This window comes from Parambassis ranga, chromosome 15 (assembly GCF_900634625.1).
Source record: "Parambassis ranga chromosome 15, fParRan2.1, whole genome shotgun sequence".
Taxonomy (NCBI): domain Eukaryota; kingdom Metazoa; phylum Chordata; class Actinopteri; family Ambassidae; genus Parambassis; species Parambassis ranga.
The window spans coordinates 17,650,938-17,665,606 of record NC_041035.1 but is presented as its reverse complement, the minus strand read 5'-3'; the positions used below and the strand labels follow the sequence as shown (position 1 = coordinate 17,665,606).

The following is a 14,669-nucleotide window of genomic DNA, read 5'->3' as shown; positions in this document are numbered from 1 at the left end:
GAGTCCAGGATGTGTCAACAATGTGCAGCTGTATTCATGAATGGTATTATCGTTTTGGAAAAAAATATATATAAATATAGCATTTAAATAGCAGGCTTTGTAAATCCTTTGACGGATCAAGTGAATTAAAGGACAACGGAACCCAAATGAGCTGTGTGGTCAATATTTCTGCTTCCTGTGCCTCCCTGACGTGTCGTGCTGCTGCTGCAGTGTGTGTGTCTGATCACACTGATAACACAGATCGTTCTGGTTCCTACAGAGGAACATGATATTCTGGAGACCTCCTGTGGTCGAGCTAAGCCACAGGCCATCTGCATGCACTGCTCCTGTTAAAGCTCAGCCTCAGCCAAGTTTACCCAGATAGAAAGAAAGCCGACCCTGCAGTTCACATGAAAAATGGCCTCATAATAATAACTGAAGGTATCAGCGGCTGACATCAGCACTCAGACTCTCTGTTGATGCTTTTTTTTTTCATGTGACCACACATCCATCCATTTGCAGCCTCACCTGGGAGAAGATGGAAATTACCACTTTCCACTAAATTTGGTTGATAGTGCTTGTTTATTTTTACCCGTTTTCAGACACAGTTTCACCGCACTTTAAGGTCTGATGAGTCAAAATTGCTTCTGCTTGGCCACAGACGAAAACGGAAATCAGCTCTGTGAGCGAGCTGCAGCCTGGTTAGAACAATATTTTTTCACTTTATATGATCTTCTGGTGGTTTAATTAGATGCATAAAAAATCAACATAAAATCACTTTAATCCCACATGCCTGCACTTTCTGGTAAAATGCTTTAATTGACCAATTATTCTGGTGATTGTACAGAAAAACATGAAAAAGTGCAGCAAATTTTATTCCAAAATCACATTTTTTAGGTAGAAATACTGCAATTTAGCATTTGAAGTAATCTTAAATTACCATAAACATTCCTCAAAAAATCTCTACATCTTTGACTGTAGTTATGGGCCACAGTAGCTGTGCATGGACGGCTTTGATAAATGACACTGATAAGGTGAATCCAGGTATCTCTTATTGATTTCTCTGAACCAATCCCATCGGAGTCGGACGTAATTAAAAACAGGCAAAGTTATAAAGGAAGATTATTTTAAGCCATGGGATCAGCTGTGCTGTGGATTATTATTATTACATCTATTCCAAATTAAAGGCAGGTTTTCTTACAATGAGGGATGGAGTAACAGTTTGGTATTTTTACAGATTTCTGATTTTCTATGTGTAATATTAACACGTTTAAAGTAGATTTGACCATGTTGGGGGGGGGGGGGGGGGGGTGATGTCACAAAGATCCATAGGTCTGATCAGTTCTCACCCACATAGACTCAGTGAAGCAGATGTTCCTCCTCATAACTTTAGATTTAGCAATGATTGTGTGGAACCAGAAGCTAACATTAGAGAGAAGCATGTATTATGTTGCAGGCTCATGTTTCTCAGCAGGGACCTGATGGATAAATCTATACAGATCTGGAGAAAAGTGCAGCAAGTCCTGAGTGCTTTGGATGCACAAAAAAGAAACAGATACACATGAGCTGGAGCTAAAATAAATAGAGTATAAACAGGTTTCAGCATATAAATAATAAAAAGTGAAACCAACCAAACATAATAATAAAGCAGGACTAAGGGGGGCTGGATAGCCACAGTGCAGCGGGATCTGTTTCAAGAAACCACCCGAGGTTTTTTTTTTAACTTTCAAAATGAATAATGTGTAACAGAGAGAGAACTAAATCATTGTAAGGAGTAAATCTATGAATATGAATCCAAAAAGAATTATATAATGCACAGGAAAGTAATTATCCCTGGGGCAGTAGGTTATCTAATACTAAGGATCTGTGCTGGAGCAATTTTCCAAATTGAGCAGTGAGCCCCTAAAGAGTACGCAGAATACAAGAGAATAGTCATAATTTCAGATAAGATTGTTTATCCACTCGCCCAGCATGATTTTTTTTTTCTTACAGCAGCTTCTCAATGATTTCCTCTCGAAGCGCTGCCATACAGTACATTGCATGCCAGTGTTTCCCATTACGTTATGATTTTGCACCATAAAGGGTGGGAAGGTCTCAGAAATGACATTTATGCAATGATGGAATTCCATTAAAATCAATACAAATGAAATGTTTACAAGCTCCTGCAGCAGGCACTCACGGTGGCATGGCCTCCTCTTCCTCCTCCTCCTCTCCAGGAGGAACACTGGTGCTCTCAGTCAGAAGAAATCCTCCTCAAGCATCCATCTCCATGCACAATAGATTCCATTTAAATGATTTATGTGCAGCACCAAACACTGTATTTAATAAAGTTGAGTTGTAATCTTAAAGCTGAAACATGTCACCTGTTCCAGGAGGATAAAATGATTCATGTGTTAATTTTCTATTCTGCTGAGATTGTTTTTTTTTTACCCCCAGCTTGTTTAAAAATCACAATGTGGACTAAACTAGCACATCATTGTGTGATAAACATGAGGAGATCTGCCTCAGTGTTTTACTGTTTTAATTTTCTTGGAGACATGTAGTAAACTACTTATTGTGCTTACCAATGTGTTTCCTTTAATGTGGTTTGAGTAGAAACTGCATGGTAGCTTTATTTTAATGGAGAAATGTGATGTGCGATTTTAAATGGACTGTTTGAACATGCTGTAATACTCATGGTTATCTTACTGGAGGCTCCCAATAGCAAGATGTAAAACAGACAAATCTACTTATATCATAAAAACAGTGCAAATAAACTATTATTGATATTATTATGCTTAAAAAGTACATGAAGTCTGACATTTATTTATTTATTTGGATAAATAATAATAATAATAATAATAATAATGATGATAATGATAATAATAATAATAATAATAAATTCACATTGGTTTTGATTGGTTGCTATATTTGGACTTCACCTCCCAGAGTGCACCGCGGCCGGGCTCCTCGCCTCCCATTGGTCCTGCTCTCCGAGCGGCGGAGGCAGACGTGAGGCAGTGCTGAGAGCCCGGCGGAGAGCTGCGGAGCTGAAATGAAGCGCACACACGGAGCGGCTCACACCGTGCAGCAGCAGCAGCAGCGTCGTGCGGCTCAGGAAGAGGCTCCGCGCCGCTAAAGCTGAAGGCTGCTCCGGCTGAATGAAGGGCTCCGTCCATGCGGAGGCTAGCGCTCATTCTGCTGCCCTGTGCTGTCGCCGTCCTGGTGCACTTGTGGTTGGCACAACGACCCTCCTCCTCCACCCCGCTGGACAACAACACTCACTCGGGTAGTTTCTTTTTAGTCATAACCTCGGTCTTCCACTTCTTTGAAGCTTCGCAACTTTTCTTTTTAACATCTTTCGGCTCGCTAAGTTTAAGCCTTTACCGCCGCGTTGTGGTTGTTGTTAGTTTGTTGTGTGAACAGGTAGTTAAAGGACAGTCGTTGAAGTGTGTGTTCGCGCTCCGGAGTGTGTGTTTTAAGACAGAGACACGGGGGAAATAGCGTGAATGTAACAGTTCAGTAGTGCTGGGCGTTGCTGGGACGGTCTAACGTCTGGAGACCGAGCCGAGCATCGCTGCGCGGCGTTCAGACGGACTATCACTCATTATCAGGGCTCCTCTGCTGCCAACACAGTTTAAACACATTTTTAATGCAACGTGACCCAAACTAAATGTCAGAGGAAGCTGTTGTCAGGACCAGGAATGGCTGATCATTGTCTTTCTTTAAATATTCAGCTCACTTTGAAGCAACCTGTTGTTTTAATGTATTTTATTTTTTTTTTTTTGCTCCCTGCACAGATGTACCTTTCTATGAAGTTCTGGTGGGAGTGCTGTCAGCCAGACACCATTATGAACTGCGACAAGCGATAAGAGAGACCTGGCTGGGATACCTCAGAGATCACCCCTACTTTCAGCACAGGTTTGTAAGAACTCCCCCCTCTCTCTCCTCTTTCTCTTTTAAGCCAAATTCAAAAAGTGTAAGATAAAGCCTGCAGCCGGCAGCTAATAACCGACTGACCCATCAGCCGTTTTATCTTTACCTGACCACGGGCCAATATTGTTCCCTCTTTCATTCCTTCCTTTTTTTTTGTCCATTTCCTTCAACACTCGAGCGATCTGAGCACAGATAAGGTGTGATGGCCTTTAAGCAACCCTGAGTAACCATGGCAACGGAGGGTGGATGGATGGACAAGCTTTAGAAAATCTTGTTGTAGCCAAATATTGCACGCAAAAACACGACGAACTGCGATGATGATGATGATGGTGATGATGGTGATGATGATGATGAGTAGCTGTGCGTGTTATGCTTATTTTTATTTTATTTTATTTTTCCTTTCAGAGTGGGGGTGAAGTTCATTGTAGGTCAACATGGGTGTCCCATTCCGGAGGAGGACAGAGAGGATCCATACTCCTGCACGCTCCTCAACTTCAGTGAGCCAGGTATTATATATAATCATATAAAGACACGCAGCCTTAACGCTGAAAGGATTCTGTGTGCAATCCGAGGCAGAATAACAGCAGAGGAGTGAAAGAACGAGAAGAATGAACGTTCAGAAGCGAAGTGAAACACCTTTATTCATGTTCACCACAGCTCAAGGACGGCTTTCTGTTTCTTTACTTTATCCAAGGCCGAAGCAGCAGCAGTCAGTCAGTGCAGCCGCCGCTGCTGCTGCTGCTGCAGGGGCAACCATAACTGCTTACTAACACTTCTAAAGCAGCGCTATAGGTAGCACGGATGTATATATATATATGAGAAATAATGGAACAGGCACTCTGTCAGATAGAACGTCCTCAGTAATTGGTGTGTCCCTCACCTTCACAGAGCCAGGCCAATTCACTACTTTTCCCGGTTCGTTCAGTATTTGTTGGCTTCGTGAAAACATAATTACTGCTCATCAGAAAAGGGGGCTTTGCAGATGACGGCCTTTAGGATCATGGCGGTGTGTTTTTTATTGTTTCCACCCCATTCTCTGCTCTCCAGCGTGTTAATGGGTAGAAGTGTTGACGTGATCGGGCTTCAGGATCGGCAGGCAGGCAGGCAGGCAGGCGGCTGGAAAGGAAAGGAAAGAAGAGAGGACGGCTGCTTTTTAAACACAGTTGGGTAACTGACTCAGGATTCAGGTCAGAGCACACGTTAAGCGGACAATTAATTGTTGCTGAAATATGTTTGTTTGTGCTGCATTCATCACAGGGATTTTAACTTTGGGACCACAATAAGGTGAATGCTAATTAGCCTCTCAGACTTTGCTGTAGTAATCCTGCTCCCACTTCACGCTGTTTGTTGCTTTGTATCAACCAGAAAACAGTCCGACTCCTTATAAACGCTGTGAGACCTGGGAGCCGATATACACCGCAGGCACTGATCGGATGTAACTGAAACTTAAACATGTAGAAGGATGACTGATCACAGCATCCGTGTGTGAATTATTATTGATTGTAGAGAGGAAACTAAACTGATATTGATACATTTTGGGATTTTGGGAAAATAAATAAAAAAATAAAAATAAAAAAAGATTCTACGTCGGCTGCAGGTGTCAGTGTGACTTGGTGTTTGTGATAGAGTGGCTACCTGTCCAGGGGGGTGCACCCGCTGAGGGACTCCAGCACCCCTGTGACCCCTGTAGTACAAGACAAAACAAGTGTTAGTGGCAGCACAGCACAGCTCAATGAGTGGCTGGTGTAATGTTAGCTAGAAAAGCTAAGCTAAATGTGAGTGCAGTACTGTCCTTTATATCTGTAAATGTAATCCAATCAGTACTCCTCATCAGCTGCACACAATTATACACAAACTCCAGTCATCAGAATCTGTGCTGTGAATGATGAAATGAACTCGTAACGTCTGTAATTCTTTATTGTTATCATAGCAAACAGATGAGCATGACTGACGAGGCTGTTGTCATGGATAGCTTGATTTTAGACCTGCATTAAAATGATGAGTTGTTGTTTAATTAGTTTCCAGCAGTGTTAGTTACTTCAGCTTCAGCTGTGATATGCACTGAGCTATATCTGTATAGACAGTGCAGAGGGTGTAATGTAAACAGTGCGCGCTCTTCTTCTGCACTGACTGTGTGATGATGCCTTTTTAAAATTTGACCCTTTTGATCTTTTTCTCTGCATTATATTCTGCTTTAAGACATGTTTTTTCAAGTCAGGGGATTTGTGAGGCCTTTTTTCTTCAGTGTTCTTTGACATTTTAGCGAGCATACGATCAATCTTTCATCCAGAAAATAATCAACATTTTTTTTCTTGTTTTGCTTTCTTTACTATTTAGTGTACGCCTGAATATTGTAGAACTTTATTCATATTTAAGTTATCACAAATAAAACTGAGTTTTGTCTTAACAATTTATTATTTGTGACATATTTTATTTATTTTTTCACTGATTAAACTGCCAGTCTTGATGCTACGGGTGCACAGAGTCAGCATAGGAATATTAAATGCATCCTCACACATGGGTAAAGTCCTGCAGTGCAATTCCATTCAGTCAGTGTGAGAAACATTTGGCTTGACAAACTGCTGCTCTCCCTTTGTCTCTCCTCTAATTGTCTTTATTTTGAATGGAGCAGCGGAGCGCATATAGAGTAAAAAACCCTGCTTCCCTTTAACAGCCTTGATGTTTTCATTGATCTCCCGGGTAATAAACTGCTCTTTTGTAATTAAGAAACGAGGCTCACGAGCAGAAGCTCGCTCTGAAGACAGCAAAGCTCCTCAAAGTGCTGATGCTGGAGTTTTATCTTAGTCTGCCTCCTTCTTCTGACACCCACTCTCTCTTATGGGTCGTAATAAATTCCACTTGTGCGCTAACTCCTCGCCCTTCCTGTGTCCCAGTGACAGGGCAGGATGCGGAGGTGGAGATTGTGACGGTGTCAGATCCTTCGCTGCTCGTCCCCTCTGACGTGTCCGCCATTGCCCTGGATTTTAAGGTCCTCCACCCCGTGGTGATAACCAGGCTCGGGGTGTTTCCCAGCGGGACCCGACCTGAGCTGCAGAGCAACGTGACGGTGAAGCTTCTCCAGCTGGACCAGGAGGTAAGAGAGAGAGAGAGAGAGAGAGAGGGAGAGCCTGGACTTGTGAGCGTAATGGATCCAGTATGCTGCTGCTCTGTGGAGCCTGGTAAAAAAAACACAGCCCGGGGGCAGCTGGAGGACTCTCTGCTGCTGGTGTTTACTGACACTGACATGAAATCATCTTGGATTACTGCCATTCACAGAACAGCGTAGTGGAGCACTCAGTGTGTGTTTATGGTTACTGTAGTATCTTTGTGAATCATTTATGCTAAAAAACTTTACTTACTTTACTTTGCAGGAGGCTGTGGTTACTGCTCGCTTCAGCTCCATCAGCACAGGGACCATGGTGAACATGATGTGGTACAAACCAGTGGAGCAGTTCATCCTGCCTAAGGTCAGGTTCACATTTACTTATAGGCAGTGGTGGAATGTAACTAAGTATTTTTACTTCGTTACTCTACTTAAGTACTTATACTTTTACTCCATTACATTTTGCAGCTATTATCTGTACTTTCTACTCCACTACAAATTTTAAAATGTCTGTAGTTACAAGTACATTTATGAATACAGTTGTGTTCATACAGCTGTGCTGGACTGATGTGAGGTCAGACAGGAAGATGGTGTCACGCTGCCAGCTGTGTTTCTATAATGTGCCTTAATCATGATGCCGGTGCACTGGCTCAGTTAGCTAACTAGTTAGCTACTGTCTGCTAACACAAATCCATCCTTCTGTGCTGGAAATGTAAATTAACTACACAATGTCCATTTTAATTTTAAGATGATTTCTTTGATTATTTTAACCTGTTCAGATCCTTTACAATGGAAATCAATAATATATATTCAGTGCCTGAGTACTTTTACTTTTAATACTTTAAGTACATTTAAACTTTACTTTACTTAAGTAGGATTGTTGATGTAGCACTTCTACTTTTACTTAAGTATATATTTTGCTGGTTATCTATGTTGGATTCTGTCTCCCTTGGGACTCATGAGGCTTAATGATTGTCTGTCTTTTAATGCAGGGTTTTGAGGGGACGCTGGTTTGGGAGAGTCTGGACTCTGCTTCATTGACCACAGTCAACTCCTCCTCCGTGAAGCTCAGTGATGGAGGAGGCGTCCTCAAGATCTCCTCTGTACGTTCAGAAATAAATGTAGCAAAAAAAAAAATATCCTCAAAGTCTGAGAAGTTTATAATTGTGTTTCCTCTTCTCTTTTTTCGGGGGGGATTGCAGATTGCAGAGGGCACATTGCCTCATAGAAGTGCTCTTGGATTTCCCGGTCTGGCTGGAGGGTTCACATTTACTATCTATGGTTGGTCCGGCAGCAGATTTAATTCCACACTTCTTATGAATAATGGTTTGATCAGAATCGCTCTCAATGAGCTGACTGTGGGAGTTCCTCTGTTCACTCCAGCAGGTTATGAGACTTACTTCCTCTTTTTCCCTCGGGGTTGCTGTATTTGTGCCAAATGGAAAAATCTTCCCACTTGCCACCCCGCTGTGTTACATTATTGATTTATACCTGCATGTGTTTGCATTGAGTCTGAGGAAAAACAACATTAAATTCATCACTCAGTACTTCTGAAAACAGAACTAATGATCCGCAAAATTCTAATTTTTCCGTTTTGTTTTGCCAGCTGGTCATTAAAGTTATTATCCTTTAAAGGCGCTTTCATTTATTTAAACTGTGAAGAAAAAGTGAGTGCAGCTTTTAAAAAAAAAAAATCTCATTTCAGTTTACCAGTTCTCCACCTTTTCCTCCCGCTGCTCTCCCTCTCTTTGCCTGTGTCGTTAGATGGAGAAGGTTTGTCGGGACTCCTGCGGGGCCGTCCAGCCAGGATGGAGCAGCATGCCTCCAGGATGAGGCAGGAGGACTCCACTCTGCAGGAGGAGAGCCTCAGGCACGGCGACATGGTGTTCGTGGACGTGGTGGACACCTACAGGAACGTGCCTTCCAAACTGCTGCAGTTCTATAAATGGTATGCTGAGTGCTAATGACTCGATTCTCGGTCTCCAAATTGCCTGGGCCCTCTGAGGAAATCAGCAACCTGAAATGAAAGTGTGCCGTCGCCTTTAAAATGTCTTGCTGTTAGAATCTTGACTGCAATCACTCAGTCAGGGAAAAAGTACCGTTATGAGTCATCAGATAGCAGAAGATACAGAGTGGTCTCAAGCTTTGGCTTGACAAGTATTATACTTATTTTCAGACCTGTTGCCCTGCACACTCGGTGGTATTTAAATGTAAATCCACTTCTGGATATTGCAAAAAAAGTCAAAAGGTGGCCCTTAATTAAGGTTACACACTCCCTCTCTGGCAGGTCTGTGAGAAACGCTGACTTCAATCTGCTGCTGAAGACGGACGATGATTGTTACATCGATGTGGACTCTGTATTAATGAAGATCGACCACAAGGGTCTCAAGCGATCCAATTTCTGGTGGGGGAAGTGAGTACAAGTTTGGTGTTGGCAATGTATATTTGCAGGTTACCTTCGGTGCACCGTTAGCTGAACTTTAGATGAGAGACACATGCTGGGTGAGGTGAGACGGAGGCCAGCTTTTGATGATAATGTATCTGCCGTCCTGACCCAGTTTCAGGCAGAGCTGGGCGGTGGATCGCATCGGGAAATGGCAGGAGCTGGAGTACGCCAGTCCAGCCTACCCGGCGTTCGCCTGCGGCTCAGGCTACGTGGTGTCTCGTGACCTGGTGCAGTGGCTGGCTAGTAACGCAGACAAGCTGAAGGCCTACCAGGTAAGAGTACCAAACACGAGGCCACCGTGGCAGATATAACCCACGATCATAAAGTGAGCAGTGTGTCCTGGACGTCTCGTTAACAGGGGGAGGATGTGAGCATGGGGATCTGGATGGCAGCTGTCGGACCACAGAAGTATCAGGTAAAGAAGTTCCCCTGTGCAGCCTCACTGACGCTCGATACATTAACATCACTCTGTTACTGTTATAAATTCCAAGTTAGCAGATGTTTGTCGGGCTTTATATGATTAAATTCTACATGTTCAGGAGTTTACACAGTGCACCAACCTTTATCAACATGAGATTAATAAAATTAAGAAGTATTAGAAAACGACTCATGTACACAATTCATTTTTCTTAGAGCGCTTCTACAGAATGCAGCTCAGTATGCAAATATCAAGGAGCAAAAAAAAAGCTCAGTTCTTCAGGCAGCCTTGTTTCAGGTGTTTCCAGCCCCACTCAGCTTGACTAAAACCTTTATTTATGAGGCAACTTCTACATAAAGTCTGTGGTTAACCAGTGTCTAATAATAATAATGATAATAACGACTAACACGCAGAGTTGTTTCCAATGATTTTCAGTGTTTTTGCTCCTCTGGGCCTCATTAGGTAAAAATCAGTACACTCCATAAATGAGAAAAAACAATATAAAATATTAATGTGGCTGGACGTTCTGCTTGTTCTACTCTAAGTAGGACTTAACATGGAGTAGTCTCCATAATTATTAGACACACATGTTTATTATGTTTGGTTTAATCACAGCCTGAACATGTTTCGTTAGTGTGGACTGTCACATCACTGTGTGACCGCATCTTTGCAACATGGAGTTCATTTACAGCGCATCAAAGCTGCTGTTAACTAGGGCTGCGACGATTACTCGAGGACTCGTGGACTAAAGCAATGACGCTGCAGCCGTATCTATGGGAAAACTATGACATTTACGCGTGATCCGAGTACTTGAATAATCGCAAAAATAATCGGCGAGTATCCGAGTACCAAAATACTCTTTTGTTGCAGCCCTACTGTTAACAGTTTAACCTGAGCCTGTGTGTACGGCTAATGATCCCATCCCTGTCCGTCTCTTTCCTCCGCTGCCAGGACCCCGGCTGGCTGTGTGAGAAGGAGTGCTACGTGGACATGCTGTCGTCTCCCCAGCACACGGCTCAGGAGCTGCACGTCCTCTGGGACAGGAAGAGGGCCTGTGGAGACCCTTGCGGTTGTCACTGGGACCACTAAAAGATACGTCTGACACCCCCACTCACCGTGTGGCACTGTGGGTAAAATTCACTCAACACTGACTCTCTGTTCTGTTCTGTCCTTACAAACACCAGACTGAGCCATCATTGGTGATTATTAGGACTCTTATACAATAGAAACAACAACTGAGAAATATTCTTCAAAACTTTGCAGGTTCTTAATATTAACTAGACACAAACATATTTAACCATTTGCAGCTTTACAGTCAAACTCACAGCTAGCTGTAGCATCCAGTGTTTGTGTCATGACATCCAGTTTGACCAGCGGAGCAGATAAAAAAAACAAAAACATCAGGGACGGGAGAGCCATGTGCAATAGCAGCATGTGACGGTGATCGTGTACAGAATCATTGCTGTAATACTCGAGTACTTTGTAATATTCTAATTATTGGTACTCTCGTATGTTTTAAAGACTCTACATTGCTATATTTTGTAAATTATTGTCTTAAAAGCTTTTCATCTTCTTCACTATTTGTAGATCTATGACAAGCTTTCACACACACACACACACACACAGTTGTCGTGCAAATAGTGATGTGGCCTTACTGTATTTGTTAGGCATCATACTGTATGTAACACTTGTGGTATCGACAGATTTGGAACGTGACTGAAGTGTTTGAAAGCCTTCTCAAAAGTAATAAAGAGCACTCGAGAGAGATTAATGAGCTGCTTGTTGTTTATTTGGAGGGATGTTGATGCTTGCGTTTTATTCCTCAGCAGACGCACACACACACACACACACACACAGTCAGCAGACTGAATCTGCTCGGGCTGCTGGAGAAAGTTTTCAAACTTAAAAAGGAATCTGAGATCACGCTGGTGTCGATCAGTGATTGTTTTCTGAAGACGGTGAACTGGACCCTGCTGGAATGTTGATCAGGGAAACCTGTGGAGTGTGTTTTTTGTATCCTTAAAATTGATCATGCTGATCAATAGAACCAGACACATCCAGCCAAATGATTTTTGATAGGTGCTGCAGTTATGTGTTTATATATTGAAGCACGGCCACACGATGGATGCTGAGCCACTAAAATGAGACTTTTTTTTGTAAATAATGAAAGATGGAGTGGAATATTTTACTATTGGAGAATAATACCTGTAGGTTGTTTTGTTTATTCTTGTCCTACCTGCCAGGAAACCTGTTCCTGCATCAGAGCAGACCCTCCTCATCTCCTCCTGACCCCCTCCCTCTCTCCCCCATCTTCCTTTCAGTGAGCTGCATAATAAGTCATATCCGCAACTGTTCCACTCTCCTACATAGATAAGCGTGAACATTTTCCCACTGATTTGGCATATCTCTACTTTCTGTGCTTCTTCAGAAGATAAGTTATTAGATGGTGTGATGAGCACTGTGAGGATAACGTCGCTCACTGATGTAAAATGTTTAAATTATTGCCGTCTTTCTTTCCAGAGATTTGCTCCAGATCTTCACAATCATTCATTCTGGTGCTGTTCTCTCAGACACGCCCATCCATCCATCCATCCATCCATCCATCCAGGCGATCAGATCCGCTCGTGGAACAGCTTCATGTTTGGAGGGAAGCGGCTCATGTTTTCCCATAAATGAGAGGTGAAATAATACTGTGTCAAAGGGGGGAACGCTGCTCAAGCATTCTTTTGTTCTCTGACAGATCAATACTAGTGAACATTAAGTCTCTCCCAAGGCTACATGCTTAAAAACGAAAGAAGCCTACAAGTATCCAACAGGCTGTAATTAAAAGACGGCAGCTCGTTTCACTGACCCGGCACGTCAGAATCATCCATATGTTTGATATTAATAGAGCCCACACGTCTGGAGTTGTCTGAGCCCTCCAGCCTGTGTGTGTGTGTAATCTTTTCTAAGTGACGACAAGAGTACAATTCCCTGAACTGCTGACTTATTTTCACTCTATTAATATTTTGCCATGAAAGTGCAATCATCCGTTTAGCCTGTGACAAGCACTGCTCAGAGAACATAGAGGGATCTTGGGCGCTGGGAGTTAATTGTATTTATAAAATCCGTTTCATCTTCAGGCTCACCTCTTCCCCGAACTCATCTTCTCGCACCACAGATTGAATACAAGAACGTGTTGACATTAAAAATGGAGTCTTATTTTCTTGATTGGTTTGGCAGACACTTAATTTCACTTGAAGTATTTTTCGGAATTTATTTATTTTTTTCTGGTCTCTGAGGTCCGCACACAGCCCGGTCTGTGCACCATCAAGAGTATGCTGCAGTCGCTGGCATTAAGCTTCCTCAAGAGTGTATTGTTGAAGGCAACAGAAAGCCGGACGCTTCAGGTTTAAGATGTTTATTCATCGCTCTCAGCTACAGTTAATTGTTTCAGCTTTTTACATGTGAAGAGCTGAGAGTAGAAGAATGTTTTTAGTTGTTTGTGTTTAGCTATTGTGCTAATTTTTAATTCTTAAATTCTTTAATTTCTTTTAGCTGTGTAAACTATTTTTCTTCAAATCATGTATTTATCTATTTTTAAACTGAACTATATATGTTAGTATTATTTTAATATTTTTAGCCATAGGCTACGTATTCCAGCCGTTCACTGTCGGTAGTAAAGTTCGGCTTAAGCTAACTAGCTAAGTTTAACGTTTATTTTTTTTCATACTTTTATTATTAAAACTATTATGATTTTAGCTAGTTTTTAAACCGTTTATAATTTAGCTAAGCTAACAACTGTTTTAAGCGAAGTATTTTATGTAGCGTTAAACTGTTAAACCGTTTACTGTTAGCTAGCAAGCTAATCTATTTATTTGTTTCTCCATAATTACATTTTTAATTACATTCTTTTAGCAAATTATTAAATTGTCTATCTTTGACATTGTTTATTTATTTATATTAGCCGGGCAAGAAACTATTTCAACCCATTTTGATCATTTTATTTAGCTAGCTTCCAGCTTGCTTCTTTTAGATAAGCTAACTAGTTTGCAGTGCTCATTCTTTTTTTATTTTTGTTTATCAAATGTATTTATTTTATCCGCTAATAATCCTCTTCCTATTCTGTGGTTTTCTATCACCTTTGTTTTAGAAATGAAAGCGTCACTTTAAGAACGGTTTGAGCCAATCACAGCTTCTGTTAGTTAGCCTCAGGCAGAGAGGTGTGACTCCGTTCTTTCATTGGCTGGGACTTCATAATCAATTAGTTTTTGATTTGATTTTGATTATCCTAAGAATGTTACGTAAGTTTACTTTTTTTATTTTTTCTATTATTATTTTTATTATTATTATTATTATTATTATTTTTATATTCTTTTGTCACTGTGTGGTGTTTGCTGCCCTCTACTGGATATAACCTGTGGTAACAACAGACCATGGAGAGGCTGTGGATTAGTTTACGCTTCTTGTACGCTCTGAACAGTTGAAAGTTTTACTCTGGATTACTGTCACTTTGGCTTATGAGAAACCCCCTTTAAGAGCAGCAGTGAGGTTAAGATCCTTAGAAGTTTTGCTGTGTGTATCTGGCTAAATGTTGGTTAAACTCAGTCTCCAGGCCTCATAGTCATGGTTCACCACAGGTGGAATCATACAGTACTGTGTTAAACCCACCTGTCAGTGTCAGTGAAGATGTCTTGATTCAGATCAGGCACAGCTTGAGAAGCTTACAGTCTGCTGCTCTGAGTGCCGTGCATCTGCATACTCATTCAAACACCTCCAAGATTCTGAGACACTCTTTGCAGAGCATTACACATTGCTGTCAGTCAGCC

The 14,669-nt window shown here is 41.8% G+C and overlaps 1 protein-coding gene across 2 annotated transcripts; it reads left to right on the top strand.

Moving 5' to 3' along the window:
- Window positions 1-2,984: 2,984 nt before the first annotated feature.
- On the top strand, window positions 2,985-12,454 carry b3galnt2 (beta-1,3-N-acetylgalactosaminyltransferase 2). 2 transcript variants are annotated; one of them, XM_028423435.1, is made up of 13 exons: window positions 2,985-3,247; window positions 3,759-3,879; window positions 4,300-4,400; window positions 6,789-6,988; window positions 7,266-7,361; window positions 7,990-8,100; window positions 8,200-8,278; window positions 8,762-8,945; window positions 9,285-9,410; window positions 9,556-9,715; window positions 9,802-9,858; window positions 10,813-10,987; window positions 12,382-12,454. In XM_028423435.1, exons 1-12 carry the CDS (start codon window positions 3,136-3,138, stop codon window positions 10,948-10,950), a joined length of 1,485 nt encoding a protein of 494 aa, XP_028279236.1. In that variant the 5' UTR covers window positions 2,985-3,135; the 3' UTR covers window positions 10,951-10,987; window positions 12,382-12,454. The 2 variants fall into 2 exon arrangements, with proteins under 2 accessions (XP_028279236.1, XP_028279235.1); XM_028423434.1 differs by lacking the exon at window positions 12,382-12,454 and having other exon boundaries at window positions 10,813-11,628.
- The last annotated feature ends 2,215 nt before the right edge of the window (window positions 12,455-14,669 follow it).

Coding starts and splice junctions, on each gene's coding strand:
- b3galnt2 (XM_028423435.1), top strand. CDS start 3,136: ATGCGGAGGCTAGCGCTCATTCTGCTGCCCTGTGCTGTCGCCGTCCTG. Junction 3,248..3,758: donor GGACAACAACACTCACTCGG/GTAGTTTCTTTT, acceptor CTCCCTGCACAG/ATGTACCTTTCTATGAAGTT. Junction 8,279..8,761: donor GTTCACATTTACTATCTATG/GTTGGTCCGGCA, acceptor CTGTGTCGTTAG/ATGGAGAAGGTTTGTCGGGA.